A 19,515-nucleotide genomic window follows, 5' to 3' on the forward strand; every position below is an offset into this window, starting at 1 on the left:
GAGTGGGAAAAATTCTTTTACCAGCTATTCATCAGACAAAGGACTATTATGTAGAATATATAAAGAACTCAAAATAATCAGACCCCCAAAATTTAAAGACCCAATCCAAAAATGGGCATCTAAAATGAAAAGACACTTCTCAGATGAAGAAATAGAAACAGCAGAGGCTGGTGATTTAGCTCAGTGGCACTTGTGCCTGCCTTGAAAGTGCAAGGTCCTGAGTTCGATCTCCCACATCAAAAAAAAAAAAAAAAAAGAATTAGAAACAGCAAATAAACATATGGAAAAAATGTTCAATATCACTGGTCATTCATGAAATGCAAATTAAAACAACACTGAGATTCCATCTCACTCCAGAAAGAATGGCTGCTATCTAGAAATCAACCAACACATGTGTAAATACTGAATAGTTTCTCTAGTGTGAGGAACTGAAAGTGTAAATAAGGGTTAAAATGAGTAACTGATAATTAGAAATATTAAAAGGTCCAAAGGTGTAGGGGTGGTGGGAGGGGAAGGGGAAAGGAAAGAAGGGAAAGGAAAAATTATGAGAAAAGAAAAAAAATGGAAATGAAATCTATGTAAATAGGGAAGGGTGGAGGGGGTGAAGGGTGCACAGGTAATGGGAAAAAAAATAAGAACCAAGATTCATCATGTACAGGTACAAACACCCAATGATAAATGTAAATGTATTGTATACCTAAAATGTACCAATAAAAGAATTTAAAAGAAAAAAAAAAGAAATCAACCAATAACAAATGCTGGCGGGGCTGTGGGGAAAAAGGAACCCTTCTCCACTGTTGGTGGGAGTATAGACTGGTGCAACCACTGTGGAAATCAGGGTGGAGATTTCTCAAAAAACTAAAACTAGAGGTTCCACTCAACCCAGCTATTCTCCTTCTTGGTATCTTCCCAAAAGAATTAAAAGCATCATACCACAGCAATATAGGCACACCCATGTTGATAGCAGCACAGTGTGTATTAGTTAAATCTTGGAATCAGCCCAAATGCCCATCAACTGACAAGTGGATAAAGAAGATATGGGTTTTTTTTTTACAATAGAATACTACTCTGCCATAAAGAAGCATGAGCTTCAGGCATTTATAGCTAAATGAATTCACCTTGAGACCATACTCTTAAATAAAATAAATCAGACACACATGCTTAAATGCCACAGTTTCTCTGGTGTGAGAAACTAGAAGTGGAAATAAGGACTGAAAATGTACAATAGATATTGGGAAATGGAAAGAAAATGTTCAAATAGGAAGGGGAACAAGGGAGGAAGGAGGGAGCCAGGAAGGAAGAAGAAAAAAAAGTGAAAACAGAAGAAAAAATGGAAACAAAGCTTTTGTACAAAGGAGAGGGAGCTTGGGGGGGGGGGGATAAAATTAAAATAAACTTTATTAAATAAAAAAAAGATGCCTGTGCATTCTGCAAGTGGAAACGCCAAGGAGGTGTGAGACAGAGCTTGAGGCTCAGGAGGGACAGCGGGACTGGCGATGCAAAGTTCAAGGTCATCGTCACATAGATGGTACTGGACCCAGGGCCAGGCAAACAGAAGTGTGAGGCACCTGACATCAGAACCTGCTACTGGTCACCCCCACTGGTCAGGGAAGCACAGTGCGGAGGGAAGAAAACCAAGTCTTCCTGGAGGTCCACCACTGTGTTCCCGGGCCCAGGCCAGCCTCGGGCACATGGCAGACCCTCCTCTTGTGAGCACAGGAAGGAAGGAGGGAGGGAGGGAGCCTGGCCACTCTGCCAACCAGATGTTGCTGGAAGAGGCAATGGAAGAGCACCAAGAAGTCCACCAGCTTTGGTGATATCAGAAATTGATCTGCAGCATTGTTGACAAGAGCTTTGTCATGATTGTGGGAACAGAGCCAGGGCACTGGCACTGGTATAGAAATCAAGATGACCATGGAATGTCAGCTTGGCCCAATCCACAATGACTCACAAACTTCCTGCCACAGCACCAGTGACAAGGACACTTTTTTTTTTTTGGTACTGGGGATTGAACTGAGGACCTTGTACTTGCGAGGCAGGCACTGGAACCACTGAGCTAAATCCCCGGCCCTCTTTTTTAAGACACTTTCTTACTGTCACACCCAAGGGAGACCCTCACCTCTGTGTCTCGCTAAATGTGAGGCCCACCAGGGTGGAAGAGGACGGGCACTGCCATGGGACAGAGCAGGGCTTCCTGGGCTTGGGATTTGGCCATATGGCCAACTTACCCCTACACCTTGGCCTAGGAATTCTCACACCTGCTGCTGACTCCTACCTGCTGCCCATCTACCTGCCCCCTAACCCCAGCTGCCCAGCTGCATCTTCACCTGCATGCTGGTGATAGGTGCAGTGCTCACCAAACTTCTCATCCCTTCTACTGCCAGAGAAAAAGAAATCAGTGAATAAACAAGCCCATTGCCTGGACTTACCAGGAACAGTTAGAACAGAGGGAGATTTTTCAGGCTGTTCGTTAATACGACTGCTGTTTCGAACCCAGAAAATGTTGACAGGCTCAGGGGGGCCCACAGCCTGGCAGGTGAGGTTGAAGGCTGTGTTTCTTGTGACATTGAGGCTCTCGGGCTGCTTGGTGAAGTAGGGAAGTCCTGCAGGGAGAGAGTCAGAGGAAGGTGGGTCAGACCCTAACCCAGAGGCAGAGCCCTGGGGGAGTGGAAAGCAAGTGGACTAGCAAGTGGCTGACAGAATTCTTTACACACCAATTCCAGTCTGAAACAGCCAGTTCCACCCTTTGACCATCCAGAGGCTTATTCCTACCTGTCACCTTTGGTTGACTTTCTAGGACACCTTTCCTGGAGGCTGTAAATGCAAATTCAGAACTGGTTTTTCCAGGAGTCTAAAGACCTACAGATATTCATTCTCTCATATTCTCTCTCTCTCTTCTTTTTCTCTCCCCCTCTCCCTTCCCGTCCTCCCCCTCCCCTTCCAGTGCTGGGGATCCAACCCAGGGCCTTACCCATGCTAGGCCAGGGCTCTACTACTGAACTACAATCCCCAGACCACACACACAGTTCTTAATTCAGATGTTGCTCAAACACATGAGACTGGCTGGCAGGTTTCCAGTATTGCTCACCAAAATAAATACAGACTAAAAATAAAGCTACATATTTAATCTGCCTGAGTTTTGCAGAAAATCTAGTGTGTGTGCGTGTGTGTGTGGCTTTCAGATGAGTGAATATGGATTTTAAAATCTGTGCACTTGGGGCTGGGGATGTACCTCAGTGTGGCAGAGCATGTGCTTTGCATGTGTGAGGCCTGGGGTTCAATCCCCAGCATGCACATGCAAAATCCATAAGTGAACATGGGGTTGAACATTTTTTAAAGCACATTCTCTTGAAAACAGAATAGACACAGTTCCACAGTACAATCCTAAAATCTACTGTAATTTCAAAATCAGGACTATAAGGAAGCTTGGGAAAATCTCAGAGAAAGCCAGTGAGTACTTATGTGGGACGTTTATCCAAAATTTTAACAGGTAGAGATGACTATCACCAGGCATTCAAATTATGTTCTTTTGGGACTGGGAACTCTAAGATCTGGTTCCAGCAGTAATGATGTAGGAAATATATGAAATAGGATTCTTTTTTTCCAGTTTCAAGGTTTTTCTATTTGGATTTAACATGTTCCTGCACTGGCATTATTCTGGGATATGAACAAGTAAAATGCCCTCAGCATTTTCCCCAGATAAGCAGCAAATGGAGGGGACCCCTTCTCTCTGTCCAACCTGGGATGGGCCCAGAGAAAGACCCAGGAGGAACCTTCTGAGGGGCCTCTTTGTCTTCCTCTTTCTACCTCTCCTACTCCCTCCCTCCTTCCCCTCATCCTCCTTCTCTCTGGCCTTGGCCATTAATAGGTATCAAGTTCAGGGTCACAAAGAATGTAGCAGAGAGGCCTTTTAGTTGGAGATGCTTCTGCCTGAAAATTACTCACCTGTTCTAAAGCCTGCCATTTGGAGGTTCTGAGAAAGTAGAAGACAGGGGATGTGATGGCCTTGCTGCTAGGGCGGCCAACAGGGCAGGGATGCAGAACAGCCCTAAGGCAGGGGAGCAACCACTTGGGTAGCACCAAAGGTGCTTCCTCCCTGTAGCCTCCTCTGACAGGCCCTGACCCTGTAGACCAGGCATGCAAACCCAGGCCCAGGGTACCAACAACATCATCTGGCCTGGCTCACCTATGCACCCACTCACATTTCCCACTAGCAGTCAGGTTCCTCAAGGGCAAAGAGTGACTGTTCCTTGTCTGACATCTCCCTTCTCAGCCCCAGCGGCCCCCATATGATGTCAGAAAATATGTCATGGAGTTGCTCTGAACTGTGGGCCTTAGAGTAACTAGTGGGGAACCTAAGCCAAGCATAGTCCCAGGCTGAGCTGTGGACCTGGACCAGAAAAAGCACTCACCCTCTTGTGCTCTACCATCACATACGCATGATGGGAAACGATGCTGAATAATACCAAATGCCACTGGACCAGGTGAGTGGAGTGGTGCCACTATTAAAAACTGGGCAATACAATGCATTATGCTCCCTAAAAAGAAATCTTTAGTTTATTTGTTAAAAGAGAATAAAAAACTCAAGGAAGTACAAGATCCCTTTTAATCTTACCTCTCATGCTATATAGAGCTTGAACTTTAGGAAGTAAATTAATTTTGTTATTATCTAAAGTTTAAAAAGAGGATTGTCTTGTAAAATTTCAACGCTGATGGATTTGCAAGATTTGCATGCAGAGCTATAAATAGGATGAATTCTAGAGTATTATGCACAAAACATTGAATACAGGCTCTAAAACAGCTCTCAGGCAACAGGACACTCTGGCCTCTGACTTACCTTGTACCTCGATGTCGATGGGATCAGACACGATCTCAATATTGTTTACTTTCATCTTACAAATATACGATCCATTGTCTGAGCGCTGCACACTGGTGATGCTTCAAAGAAAAACACAGAAAGATATTTATAGTGACTATTCTTTGAGTACCTAATATAGGAACAGAAAATTCTTCCAACTTCGTTGTCATGTGCTATATAATTAATATTACGTGTCAACCAGAATAAGCCATGGTAGATAGTTGTTTGGTCAAACACCAGTCCCGATATTGCTGCGAAGGTATTTTTCAGATGTCACTGAGATTTACACCAGCAGCCTTTGAGTAAAGAAGATTATCGTTCACAATATGAATGTGGGCCTTATCTACTCAGTGGAAGGCCTCACAAAAAAAGATCGACATCTTCTGAAGAAGTGGAAATTCTACATCTGAACAGCCTCAGAACTAGATACAACATCAGCTCTCACACCCTGCTGATTTCAGATTTGCCATTCACTGTGATAGCATGAGCAAATTCCTTAAAATAAAGGGGTGCCAAACACACCTCTTTCTCTCTCATACACACACACGCTCTGTTGGTTCCCTTTATCTGATGAACCCTGACTAACACATGTGCTGTCCATCACCTGTCTTGATTTCTAGGGTAGACTCTACACGAGGGATTTGCTACCAGTCTTTCAAGGCACTTTGGAAATTTGTAGATCTGTTGGTGTTAGTCACAATGACTAAGGTCTCAGAGTCCAGGAGCAGCTGTTCCATATCCTAAGTAACCTCCTGAGACTAGAACCTAATTCCATTTTGCATATACACAAAATATTTTGCATGTTTTAATATTCATCTAATTTCCCAGGACTGCAACTGCCATGAAACTGGAGGGCTGCTATTCCCTTGTCCTGTATGGAGGTTTCTGGTGCCTCAGCCACTATCCTATAAAGTCAGCCACTGACAGCACCCCTGCATTTGCTCCTGTCACATGTCACATGCTGGGGGGTATGCCAAGTTCAAATGCATGGTGCTTCTTTATCTGTCCTGTGACACCCATGGCCCAGCATTCGCATGCTGAACTCTCATTATGGACTCCCTTTGTCTTCTTTATCTTACCTTGGGAACACTGTCTGTTAAGAAATACAATATACACGACAAGAACATGATGCAAACATTGCCATTCATCACACACGTCAAGAAGAGGTCAGCAATTTGTGAGGCTGGGTGCCAGTGTTAATTAGCAGGCCCAGATCTATTTCTCCCATGTTACTATGAAGACTTTCCCTAAATAATTCTGCCTTTGCTTCCTAGACCTTCATGTCAAGTCTCCAGTCGCTGCAGAGGCTGGATGTGGGGGACTGGAGAGAGGAGTGGCTGTCCCCCTCATATCCTGCCTCACTGAGTCAGGAGGCTCAGTCTCCAAGGAGGGTCAACCGGAAAGGCCCAGAGCTCAAAATAGCAAACTCAGGCAACTAAGAAGTTCCAGAGAATTCACAGAAAGGAGAAGAAGGGATAACTGAAGAAAATACCCCAGAGTCACAGAAGGGCGTCTTTCTCTAATAGGCCCTGGGTGGACTGAAGAGTGGGGGGAAAAGATCCACAATGGAGCTTTATCGAGGAAGTCACAGCTCTAAAATGTAGCAAACATCACACAGACACTTCTGGAGGGAAAAGCAGATCACTGATGATGAGTGGGACCCATAGCATACTTCTACGAGTGACTCTGGGAACTCAGAGGGAATACATCAACTACTTCACAATTACAACAGGAAATTATGTTCCTTTTTGAATCTGTCCCCAGCCAAACCATCTTACGGTCAGGATTGGGGAAAGAAACTTTTCAGACATGAATGTCCCAGAAAGTTAGTAAGGGAAGGGATCTGTGCCAGAGTAAGGGAGGAAGACCCAAGAAAGGGAAGGCCTGGGTTCTGAGAGAGGGGAAACTGGGCTCTAAGAAATAGGAGCCAGAACACAGGAGGGGCAGAGGTCCCCAAAACAACTGCAAAGGTGACACAGGTGGACCCGGATCTAGAGGGCAACATGTTCAGACAGGCAGGAGGAGTGAGGGAGCCAGGACAGGCATTTCCCAGAAAAAAAAAAGGTCATCGTGGAAGTTGGAGGTGCATACAGTGTTTCCTTTCAGAATTTAGGGAAGAATGAGTGATTGATTCTTAGAAAACCAAGCAAATTGGCAAGGAAACTCTTTGGGAAATCAAAAAGCTACTCAAGAAGTAATAAAATTTCGTAAAATGCATGATTCAGCTGAAAACAGAATTTCCATAGCCACACACACACAAAAAAGAGTGGACCCTGGTTTAACCACAGCTATGGGTAACACTCCATTAGGTTAACACAACATAGTGGGACTGGCACACACAGACACATCCACAGGACTGCCTCTGGGCTGAATATCTCTGGAATGACACTGAAGAGATGGGTCACCTCACTCCCCATCCAGAGAGGTTGGGGCTGGAGTAGGGGAGAGTATTTAAACAGTCGGAGTGTTTTACCATGTGCATGCGATACTTTAAAACATGGAAGGTGCCTGGGGGTGCAGACCAGTTGGTAGAGTTCTTGGCTAGCATGCGGGAGGCCCTGGGTTCCATCACTAGTGCTGTACCAACAAAAAGGTACAAAAGCCTCCCCAGATTTTGGTGACACACAGACACCTGGACCAAGGAGGTTGAATGAAATAACACAGATTCGGCCATGGTGTCTAGACAGGAACCACCTGCCCGCAGCTATGGTGCTGACAGCTGTAGAAGCCAATCACCTCAGGGCAGCCATAGCTGGGTCAGCCCCAGGACATTCTGCAGACCTCCAGCACCACCACTTCTGCCCCTCAGTCCTGCCCAGCTGAGCTAGCTTGCTCAGAAGGGCTCATAAGAAGAAGCTCTAGTTCACAATATTAATTATACATTTTGGTTCTTATTTGCCCTAGTTTTTCACAACAGAGAAACTATTCGGTATTTACACATGCGTGTTCTATTTATTTTACTCAAGAGTATGGCCTCAATGTGCATTCACTTAGCTATAAATGTCTCTAGTTTCTCATTCTTTATGGCTGAGTAGTACTGCATTTTATAAAAAAAACCTTCTTTATCCAGTCTCCAGTTGATGGGCTCGAGAGGAATACACAAAGGGAAAGATACTGTGTGGTATGAAGTACATACAGCAGTCAAACTCGGAGACAGAAAGGAGAACACCACCAGTTATCAGTGATGGGGGTCTACATTTCATGCTTCATAGGGCAGAGTTTCAGTTCAGGAAGATGAAAAGGCCTAGAGATGGGTGAGGGCAATGCTTGTACTTCATTGTGAACGTGCCTAATGCCACTGAACTGTGCATGCTAACAGGGTTAAAATGGTGAATTTTACGTTATGAATAGTTACTACAACTTTAAAAATTACACAATGGAAAAAATGTTAATAAGGAAACACAAAAATCCACTGATGAGTTTCCTATTTTCACCAAGCATAGTTCAAATGGCGCTGCAGGGAGATAAAGGATAATCCAAGTGCAAAGAACTTTCGGACAAGAAAGAAGCCTTGTCAGTATGAAGCAAGCTGGTAACCATCAGGTACATGTAGTTAATAATAACTTTGCTCACTGGCGGTTTGGTGAAAGAAATTATGTTCCTAGCCAGGCATGGCAGCACATGCCTATAATCCCAGCACTCTGGGAGGCCAAGGAGGGAAGACCACAAGTTTGAGTACAGTTTGGGTAACTTAGTGATTTAGCCAGACCCTGTCTCAAAACACAAAAAGGGCTGGGGACGTAGCTCAGTGTGAAGGCCCTGGCTCCAATCTCCAGTATTGGACAGGGTATCTGCTGATTGTTCACCTATGATTCCACATTCATAGCCTCGAAAAGCAGCCTGATAAAGAGCTGACCACAAGCATCAGTCAGAGCCAAGGCAGGCAAAGTGTAGGTAGGGACTTAGCACTGACAGCTGGGGGCTGAAAACAGCGCCTCTCGGAGACAGGAGTTTGCTTGGAGACAGAGGGCCTGAAAGAGCACAGGTCTTGGGGGGAACCAAACTACCCACTTAACATCTTTACAAAGAGAATTTACTGAGAAAGTAAAAATCCTTCCAGCTTTAGCCCCTGGGAACTATGCCAGAATTTAAAGAGCACTGGGAATTCTTAGACTAAACAGAAAACAAACAATAAATATTTCCCTTCACCACAGATGTTCCAATAATTACATCTGCCACCTTCCAGGAGCCTCAGTTTTTGCTTGTACTTGAAAGTCGGTCTCCCTAGTCTTCGGGTCTGATGGCTACTGCCTCTCTGGAATGTTCCACCTGACAAAAGTGAAATCTGAGCCAGAGGGCTTTTGACACACTATGCCAGACATCAGAGCTAACTGTACCCACAGTTACTCCAAGGAAAGGGCTGTTCCAAGAAGGTCCTGGAGCCCAGGCAGATGGATGCACACAGTTACGAGCTGACATTGGATGCAGAGGAGGTGGGTTACTGGTTACAACAGCAGGAGGAAGCCAGGCCCAGTGGCTCAAGTCCTGTTAAGGAAGCTGGTAAATGCTCTGGAGGACTTCGGCCTGAGTCCGCACAGCCAAAACTGGGCCAGGAGGGAGGACGGCGGTGTGGGCTTTCAGTATTTGTCATGAGCAACCCCAACCTACTAGCAGACACTAAGTGTTTTCTACACCTATCAATAAAAGATGACTCTTGGGTCTATCAACAATATCAGACACCCCATCAAACAGGAAAAAGAACCAAGAAGTGAATACTAGCCTAGAACAGACCCAGCTCAAGAGGGCACCAGGGTGAGAAATATTGTATCATTTACTTTTTCCTGTGTATATGCACTCAGCCTTGGCATTTTGAAAAAACTTTTTACCTGGGCATGGTGGTACATGCCTGTAATCTTAGCATGCAGGAGGCTGAGGCAGGAGAATCATCATGAGTTCGAGACCAGCCTGAACTACAAAGCAAGACCTTGTCTCAAAACAAAAAAGAAACTACTTTTTAATGTTCTCCCCTTATAATTTTATTTGCATTGTTCTACATTTGCTTTTGTTTTACAATTGCAGAATACTATGGCTAGAACTGCCATTCAAGTATATTGAAGACTTTTAATATAATGTGATTGAAACATATATAATCATCTATGTAGTAAAATTCTAATTTGTTTCAAGAATATTAAATTTACATATGCATGAAACTTTTGCTTAGGATAGTGGAATTATGAGTCACTATTTTCCACATTGTATGTTATTATTTTAAAAATTAAAAAATACATTCACACACAAGTTAAGTTATTTTTTAAATCTTTCAGGGGGAGAGGGGAAGTAAAAAGAATTAACACGTGTTATGTACATGTACCAACTTCCCATGAACAATGTAACTGCCTATGAGCTCCTATTATTTTTATCTTTCTCCCTCATTACAATCAACTGAGGCTTGATTGCAAGAAGCAGTCACTCTGCAGTGGCAGAAGGGTCTCTCCCTCTGGTCCTGATACTGGGTCTTCCTCCCTTAAAATGATCCTTCATGGCCAGATCTGAACTCTGAGGGAAGTATTACCTCAGTGCATGGCACTAACATTACCTGAGCACTTCTGCCCTCAATATTTGAGTCTGCCCTTCCCCTCCATGCTTCGCTACCATAAGCAGGTGGACTGAGACTTAGTAATCACACGCCCATGGTCATAGGTTGGCCATGCCCGGAGAGATGACAGTGCTGTGCCCCCCAAGTGATACCTGATGAGACCAAGTTGCTACTTTCTGTTTCATTGAGCCTTAAAACGTCTCCTCACTCTCGTTATTGAATGATAATTTTACTTTTCTCATTAGAAGGTATGTCTATAAAATGGTAAAACATCTGCTTTCTATAGTTGATAGAGAAAAGAATACAGTCAAATCTCCTACTGTTACATCAACCAAGGGAAGCCAGGGAAGTTAGTAGTCTTGACCACTGACCAAGCCTACGACCTGGGGAAAATATGCAAAAAAAGCACATCATGGGGAAGTATTAATAGACTAAACTCTACCTGGAGTCATTATGTGTGTTGGTGACTGGGAGGTGGTTTTCTGAAAAGGAAACATAAAATGATTCACCAAAAGGCATGACACAGTATGGGGCAATGCCAAGTGTCAGGTCAGAGAAAGTGAAATTTGTGACAGATCAAAGAAGGTGCTCTACCGGGGTAGAAGAATCACAGAGACAATGTGATTCAACTCTAAGTGACTCCAACTTTACTTTGAGCTTTTAACAACCATAGGCTAAACCAGTTCTGCAAGTGTGCACACAAAGGAGACCTCATGCAAACATGCAAACATACACACAGACACACACACAGACTTCAGGTTAAAAAAAAGTTGATCTCAATGCAGAATAGTGATATCTTGAGGCTGGGAAGAGGTGGAGTAGACATAAGGAGGTTGGATAACAGGTACCAAAACCATGTTCAATAGAAGGAATAAGATCTGGTATTATGTAGCAACATTACTATATCAGTATATAATAACCAATTATATATTTTATACAGATTTAGAAGAGAGGAGCTTGAAGACTCCAAACATAAAGAAATGATAAGGAAAGGAAAATGCTAATTACCCCAATTTGACCAGTATGCATGTGTTGAAATATCACACTGTACACCATTAATATGTACAACTGCTGCATGTTAATAAGATTAGGTAAATAAATAAGACAAGAAACAAAAAAGAAGAAGAAAACAAGCAAACCTAAACCCCTTCAGGTGAAGAGGAAAGAACTGAGAATACCAAAGCGGTGGTGTGGAGAGGCACCTGCCCTCTGGCCCACAGTATCTGAACAGGAAAGCTTGGTGCACAGGAGAATGGAGGAATCCAGATATACACTGGCTTAGATGACTCCATCGCCACTACCCCCAACTCATCACACCTCATAAAAACACTTTCTCTTGGGCTGGGGCTGTGGTTCAATAGTACAGCAGGTGCTTAGTGTGCTCAAGGCCCTGGGTTCAATCCCTGGCATCACAAAAACCAAAACAAAGCACTGTTCCACTTGCTGGTAGAACTGTTGCATCCAGCTATACTTGACAGTGACTTGCAGGTCAAGAGGAAAGTAGCCCTCCCAGTGCTCAGGGTCTCTGTGAGCGTACAGTTATGTGGGTTCAAGCTCAGTTTAAAAGAAATCAGTAATACAGACTGTCAGCTACTGTATCCATCTAAATACTAAGGGATCAAGCTTGCTTAAACAGAAAACAAAGGCTGTTTTTTTTTTATTTAGGAGGCTTTGCTTTCAAGGTAACATTAGCATAACGACATTGAAAAAGAATGGAAGGACACTTACCTAAAGGATGCAATTATTGACATTACTTCATTATCAGGATAATACTGTGTAACTGTATTATGTGCCCTACGCAATTCCTTCCCATCTTTCCACCAGGAAACACTTTCAGTTTCCTGGTACACATTAGGTATGTTGATGGAGCAATTAAATTTCACATCTTTGTGTTCAGAAAGTATTATATGCCCAACTGTGTGATTAAACGCAACGGGTGGTCGGAGCTTCGTGGCAGCAGGGGTGGCCTGGGGGTCAGCCGTGTTTCCTGGATGTGATCTTCTGGGCTGGGTTGGTGACAACATTGAAGAAGGCTGGTATCCACTGGTGTGAGGATAGGAAAATGGCCTGTGGTCCACTTGCAGGCTCCTTGGGAATGGCTGGTAGGGCTTGGTTTCTTCCCTCATTTTGGCAATAGCTGTGAAACAGAACACCTGAGTTTTAGCCTTTAAATTCATGGTGAAAAGTTTTCCAAGTAGTAGGTCCTCAACTTCTTAAGCCATGATGGGAGGAAGCAGAGGTCCTTATTGCCCCCAGAAAAGATGAACAGAATCTAAAACACACATCCAACACATACCCTCACATGTTTGTTCACTTGTTCACTTGTCTCCTCCTAAATGCTTAAGGAATAAACTTCCTACCACCGATAAATAAATATACAAATAAAATTTAAAACTTGTAAATGGAGACTCCTCCCATGTCCTGCATACCCAACTCAATAGGAAGGTGACAGGGCAGGAAAACCTAAGTTCAGTTTTCTTACCGCCTGCTCAGTCACATACTATGCCACACATTTGGCCAAGAGTTTTGAAAAGGCTGCCTACTAGTCCCAGGGAGATAATTTACAGTTTTTGCGTCCACAAAAAAAATATGTTCCAGACTTGGAGCTTCCAGCAAATGCCTGCCTGCTAGAATGAACCAGAAAATGTTTTTATTTCAGCTGGCCCACAAGTATTTCTAAAAATATAAGCTCACATTAGTTGTACTTTTAGCTGTGTGTGTATGTGAGTGTATGTGTGCACAAGGAATGGCTGGTCCCTGCTTTGAGTTATGCCAGAGTTGGTGAATATGAACACAGGACACCTAGCTAACTGATATCTAACAGAGAATTTTTAGCATACTTCTTCAGCCAAGCACCTAAACAGGTAATGACAGACAGAAGCAAGAGAAGTGGGGCAGAAGGAAGAGGCCTGGGAATTTTTCCTCCAGCTTCACCTGAGCCACATAGTTCTAGACCGCATAAGCCCCTCAGCAGTGGTCAGGGCTTCCCCAGGAATGCTCTGTCCAGCTTTTACCCTCTTCACAATGGCTCCTTCCAACCCCTCTAGGTGTTGTGCCTTTGGGAACAAGGAGGGAGGATGAATGTCAGGCGGAGGACAAATGCCCTTGCTGTGAAAACCCAGGACTGGCTGTCCCTAGCCTGAGGCCTGAGGCTGTATAGAAGTGAGGGTTGCTGTGTGCTTTTGGGAGTCAGCCAGGGGTTGGAAGCATTCATTTATTCCAAGGAGTAGAGATCAGGGGTCTCTCAGAAAATGATCCCCCAAAAGATGTGGCTTCAGACTTCCAATGGAGGACTATGGGAGGAACAAATGGCCAGAAGGACTTTCCCTGAAGTCCTCTTATTGACCAAAGCACCAGATGCACCAAAGAGGGACAGATTGCCTTCAACCCTCCTTGCTGGAAAAAAAAAAAAAGTAAGCTCACATCAAGAGAAGAGACTAAAAAATCAAAACCACATCAGGAGCAGCTTTGTTCCAGAATGCTGTCTGTTTTCTGAGCGTATTCTCCCCACTAACACTCACTCCCCTATGCTCCCTCCCTCTCCACTGGGTCACAGCCCTAGTGCCCTCTCCCCTAGGACTTGAGTGTTCAGGCCTCACCCATGCGGCTCTTCTTTGGGTTTCATATTTTTATGACATCTGTGTTCTGGCACATTAATAAATCCGAATGTTTTCTTCCCTGTTGTTCTGCCTGATGGCACTTTGTGTCAGCTGACTCAGTCACTGGACCTTCCAAGGGAAGTTGGAACTTCCCTAGAACAGGCAAGAACATCTTCACTTCTTCCTAACCATCAAGCTCCGAGAGACTCAGGAGTCAGGGATTTTGCCCAAACAATGCTTTAAATATATATCCCTTTCTTAGAAGGCACAAAGTGGGAGTGGGAGAAACAAATAATTATTTTCAATGGTTTGTTTAATTTACTAAATAACAAGACAGTTTTCCACTTATAAAGTTAATACAGGTTTGCTGTAAAAAAAATTCAAACATGGGCCTGGGATCTAGCTCAGTGGTTTCACCGCCTGCCTTGCAAGCGGAAAGACCCGAGTTCGATTCCCGGTACCAAAAAAAAAAAAAAAAGAAAAAATTCAAACATGTATTGAAGCACAGACAGTAAAAAGTGGAACCTGCTGTATAATCCTGACCCTGCAAGATGACCTCTCATTACTACTTGGGGTCCAACCTACAGTTTGTAGAAGCCAAGCTGCTAAATGGTGGGGCAAGTCACCCAAGCAGGGGATGTTCCTGTAGTCAGGGAACGGGTAAATTCACCCTGCAACCACTCTACACTCTGCATGGCTTAAGACACAACAACCTTGGATTCTCGAGAAGTGTGTCAAATGATTTAACTGTCAACAAATATTTATGTAGCACCTGTTGCATTTAACATTTGCTGCAATAATCCAAGAGGAAAGGAAGGGGCAGAACCACAGAGGGCCTCAGGAGTTAAGGGGGAGACAGGAAGTGATTACCTGGGAGAAGGGAGGCCCAGTAGTTTGAATGTGTTCCCCCAACGTCCATGCATTGGAAACAAAGTCTCCAAATTCATATGTTGATGGTGCCTGCTGGTGGGGCCTTGAGGAGGGAATTAGGCTTAGAGGAGGGCACGTGCCTAAGTCCCCTTGGGTGGCATTTGTTAGGAGAGAGACCCTGCTCTGCTTCACCATGCAACATGTCTCCCACATTATGATGTAGCAAAATGGCCCTGGCCAGGTCTTGGTACCATGCTCTTGGACTTACCAGCCTCCAGAATGGTGAGACAAATAAACTCCATTCTTTTAAATTACTGGTCTTGAGCCATTTTGTTATGGCAGTGGGAAATGCACTAAAACAGGAAGGAGGCTGTCCCGAAGCATCAGGGAGGCCTTCCCTTCACTCCCTCCCCATAGTTAACACCCTAGGGTCAAGTCTGGATCTTCCTCTTCGCAACACCTTTTATGATTACTTCTTCCACCTTCCTGCTCTGAAAGCCCCATGAGGCCTACCACCAACAGTATAGCCAGTTCACGGGAGGGACTCAAAATGAGAGTTTGTTGAGTGAGAAAGTAAAAGCAAGGATTTGAGAAGGAGTAGGAGGATGGGTAGGGTTTCCAGAGAAGAGGAAGCGGGAAATTGGAGAGAAAGGCAACGGTCCTATGAGTTTGGGAAGAGCAGTTGAGTTGTAGAGTAGAGCTCCTCCGCTAGGACAAAACTAGGAGACAAGGGCCAGGGACTTAGCTCAGTGGTTCCACCACCCGCCTCGCAAGTGCAAGGACCTGAGTTCGATCCTCACTACCAAAAAAACAAAAAAACAAAAAAACCTGGGAGACAATGTGAAATTATGCTGAATGTAGAGTCAAGAATCCAGCAGAGACAAGAGTTCCTGGAAGGTTTCTGAGCTGCAGAAGCAGATCACAGCTCTGCCTGATGAAGGGCAATCTGGCACCAGAGTCTGGCTGAGTGGAGGGAAGAAGAGCAGAAGCCAGAGGCCAGAAAGTAGAAACCTATAAGGAAGATGCTGAAGACCTAACTGCCAAAGTGGGCCAGGAGTAGGAGGATGCAGGAGACAGAGACGGGGCTGACGGCGACAGCATCTCCACTCCTGCCAGCATTCCCAACAGAAGGTCAACCTGACGCCAGGTATCAAGGCAGATGACACTGACACGAGGGAGAGACCTCAGGTGGGGAGAGAGGGTGGCTGGAGGTTGCTGTGGTTGTTTCCCACAGACACAATGGGGTGGTAGGATAGTGCCCCACATGTTGCCATTGGGAAGAAAGCAGATATTACTAAGTCTGGCTCACAGTAATGACTCAACATGTTTTTATTATTTTCTGTTTTTATTGTGAGCGATTAAAAATGTACCATTGCCCAACACTAGAGAACTGTGATCTGCATGGGTAGGTACTGAAGGCTGGGGCCCTATGCACCATTGGTGAGATTCACATTGCAAAACTTCAGGGATACTGTCATCTGTGTAAGTGGTGCTCTAGAGTGTGCAATGCATAACTCACTGTAGAAAATGATGGGGAGGGGCAAAACCAAAACCATTCCAATGCTGGGACTCCAGGGTCAGGGCAATGATGGATTAGAACATACATCTTAAACTGACAGGTTTTCACTGTTTCAGCACTTGGATTCTGTAATGTACCTTCCTTTCTTTAGCTCCCACAGACTGAGAATATTTTCAGAATTATTTTGGGGGGCAGGATGGTGAATGATATCAGATAAATAGCCTTAGTTGTGTAGCAAAACTTTGTCAATCATCATCATCTTGTTCCTATTAACTCAACAACAAAATCAAGTGTTGTGGCCTGTTTGCTGATGGGCATTTTGGAGACAATTTTCAAAGATTGTTTAGTCAGTTTGAGAGATGTATTAAAAACCCACATCACAGATTTCATGTAAACTTGGTCCTTTGCACACAGCACATGTGGGAAAGTGGGCTACCTCTGGCTGTAATTTGGGTGGAATGCATAAGAAATTGTCCCCAGCAAGCATTACCTTGATACCAAAACCAGAGAAGGATCCAATCAAAAAAGAGAGATACAGGTCAATCTCTCTAATGCAAAAATCCTCAATAAGATACTGTCAAACAGAATGCAGCAAATCATCAAGAAGTTTATATACCATGACCAAGTAGGATTCATCCCAGGGATACAGGGATGGCTCAACATATGCAAATCAATAAGTGTGATACACTATATTAACAGTGCCAAGGACAAAAACCATATGATCATCTCAATAGATGCAGAAAAAAATGTCTGACCAAGTCCAACACCCATTCATGATAAAACCCTCCAGAAAATTGGAACAGATAGTCTTTAGCTCAATCTGATAAAGGCTATCTATTACAAACCAACAGCCATCATCATAATAAAGTCAAAAACTGAAAGACTTTACTCTAAAATCAGGAACAACACAAGGATGTCCACTATCACCTCTCTTATTCAATATAGTTCTGGAAACCTTGGCCAGAGAAATTAGACAAGAGAAAGAAATAAAAGGAATAAGAATAGGAAAGGAAGAAGTTAAATTATCATTATTTGCAGATGACATGATATTCTACATAGAAGACCACAATAACGCCACCAAAAGATTTCTAGATTTAACAACCAAATTCAGTAGCATAGCTGGATACAAGGTCAACCCTCAAAAATCAATAGCATTCCTGTACACAAACAACAAACTCACTGAGAGAAAATGGTTAGTTTAATGCATGAAAAAAAAAGAATTAGGATGGATGTCGAGTGGCTGCTTCCTGATCAAATAAAAGATATGGAGCGGACTGCTGCCTCCTGGCCTAAATGAAAGTGATACTGAGTCGAATTCTGAAGATGAGGCCACACCATAGAACCTTGATCATAATTTACAGGAAGATAAACAGGCTGGGACCATTAAAGACACAGAAATCTCAGGTTTGTCAGCAGATGGACCAAAAATTGAAACAGAGGCCAAGGCAAATGCATATGAAGGGTGCCCTTCTGAAATTCCCTTAAATATGTGGGACAAATTTCAAGAACCGCATAAAAAACATTCTGAACAGAAAACTTCAGCCTCAAGATTCAGAGTGAGAAAGAGAAAACACTCCAGAAAAGGTAGATTGAAGAATGAAAAAGAATCTCATAGTGAGCAGTCCTTAAATGAAACCCAGTGGAAGACGCTTACTCAGTACTTTGGAGCCAATGATGGATTTGAAGCCCCTGTTAAAAACAAAAGGTTGAAAAGTCTGGCCTTGAAAAGAGGACGGACCAGGCTGTGAAGGAGTGGGATGTTGAGAAGGCTGAGGAATTCAGCAACCAGCTAGCTACTCAAGAGCTTGGTGTAAAAACTGCCAAAGCAACTGCCTGTCACAAGTTTGTAAAAGCCAAAAAGGAGGCTGAAAACTCACAGACTGCTCAAAAAAAGAAGAAACTCGCATGGGGGTTTGAAGCAAAGAAGAGATGGGAAACCAAAAGCAACATGGGATATATGTAACTGGAGAGAATTGTTCAAAACACATGTAGACTTATATGCTTAATTTATAGACAAGATTTTTCTGCTTAGGTTAAATATGTCAGGAAATTGATAAAAGTAGGAAAAAGTAAGCATAAATCTTGGGAGTTGATTATCAGCTCTTTTAAGTTTTTTTCTAAAGAGTTCATTCTATTGAAGTGATGGAATGTATTTTGTTATTTATGTAAGAAATCTAAGCATACATACAGGAAAAGAAGATAGGATTTTATTTATTTGTATAGAGTTACAGTATAAAATCAATTTTATTTTTTATCTGTTTAGTATAGCATAGCCTGTGAGATCCTTGTACTTTCTTATCTGTTCTTGGCATAACTGTACTTTTTCTGGAATTATGTTTTTAAGATTGGCTTTTGTTTAAAATGGATTAGTCATAAGTGCAAAAATGTCTCAGTTGATGCTATCTTTCCAAATGACTGTAATTACCTTAATGGTTTAAAAACAATTATTGATTCTTCAAAAAAAATTAATAGTCTCATCCCATAGCAATATGTGTACACCCATGTTTATAGAGCAAGGTTTGTAATAGCTAAATCTTGGAAACAGCCCAAATGCCCATCAACTGAGGGATGAATAAAGAAGATGTGGTTTTTTTATACAATGGAGTACTACTCTGCCATAAAGAAGAAAAGGTCTGAGACATTTCTAGCTAAATGGATGCACCTTGAGACCATACTCTTAAGTGAAGTAAATCAGACATGCATGTTCAAATATCACATGGTTTCTCTTGTGTGAGAAATTGAAAGTGTAAATAATGACTAAAATGTATAACAGATATGGTGACTAGGAAGAAAAAATGTTCAAATGGGACGGGGAAATAGGGAGGGGGAGGGGAAGCAAAGAAGGGAAAAGAAAAAAGAATAGAAGGAGAAAATGCAAGCAAAGCTTTTGTAAATAAGGAGTGGAAGAAGGGTTGAAGGGTGGAGAGGGAAAGGAGAAAAATAATTAAGATATATCATGTACAAATTCCATATGATGAATGTTATTATGTATATCTAAAATGTACCAATAAAATTAATTTAAAAAAAATAAATTGTCCCTTTCTCACTTCCTCTATACATCAATCAGCTTTTCATTGCTGGGACAAAATACCTGAGATAGATAATGCAAGGATAAGAGGTTTACTTGGGGTCT

General features: G+C 43.1%; 1 protein-coding gene and 1 pseudogene across 8 annotated transcripts in view; one reads left to right on the plus strand and one right to left on the minus strand.

Annotated features, from left to right (window-relative positions):
- Nucleotides 1-19,515, minus strand: part of Mertk (MER proto-oncogene, tyrosine kinase) — a 107,081-nt gene that overhangs the window by 72,359 nt on the left and 15,207 nt on the right. For 5 of the 8 annotated variants that reach the window (XM_087202600.1, XM_087202588.1, XM_087202601.1 and 2 more), the window contains exons 2-5: nt 12,123-12,531; nt 4,838-4,938; nt 2,773-2,814; nt 2,430-2,603 (exon numbers count right to left, since the gene is read on the minus strand). In XM_087202600.1, coding sequence (XP_087058726.1) covers nt 2,430-2,603; nt 2,773-2,814; nt 4,838-4,938; nt 12,123-12,531 — 726 coding nt within the window. The remainder of the gene's footprint in view (nt 1-2,429; nt 2,604-2,772; nt 2,815-4,837; nt 4,939-12,122; nt 12,532-19,515) is intronic. The other 3 variants (XM_087202614.1, XM_021257966.2, XM_004844311.3) reach the window with 1 other exon arrangement.
- LOC106009349 (protein FAM204A pseudogene) lies at nt 17,612-18,605 on the plus strand (annotated as a pseudogene).

The sequence above is a fragment of the Heterocephalus glaber genome, unplaced genomic scaffold (genome assembly GCF_053883595.1).
Source record: "Heterocephalus glaber isolate CG9 unplaced genomic scaffold, H.glaber_assembly_v1.0 deba00000470, whole genome shotgun sequence".
Taxonomy (NCBI): domain Eukaryota; kingdom Metazoa; phylum Chordata; class Mammalia; order Rodentia; family Bathyergidae; genus Heterocephalus; species Heterocephalus glaber.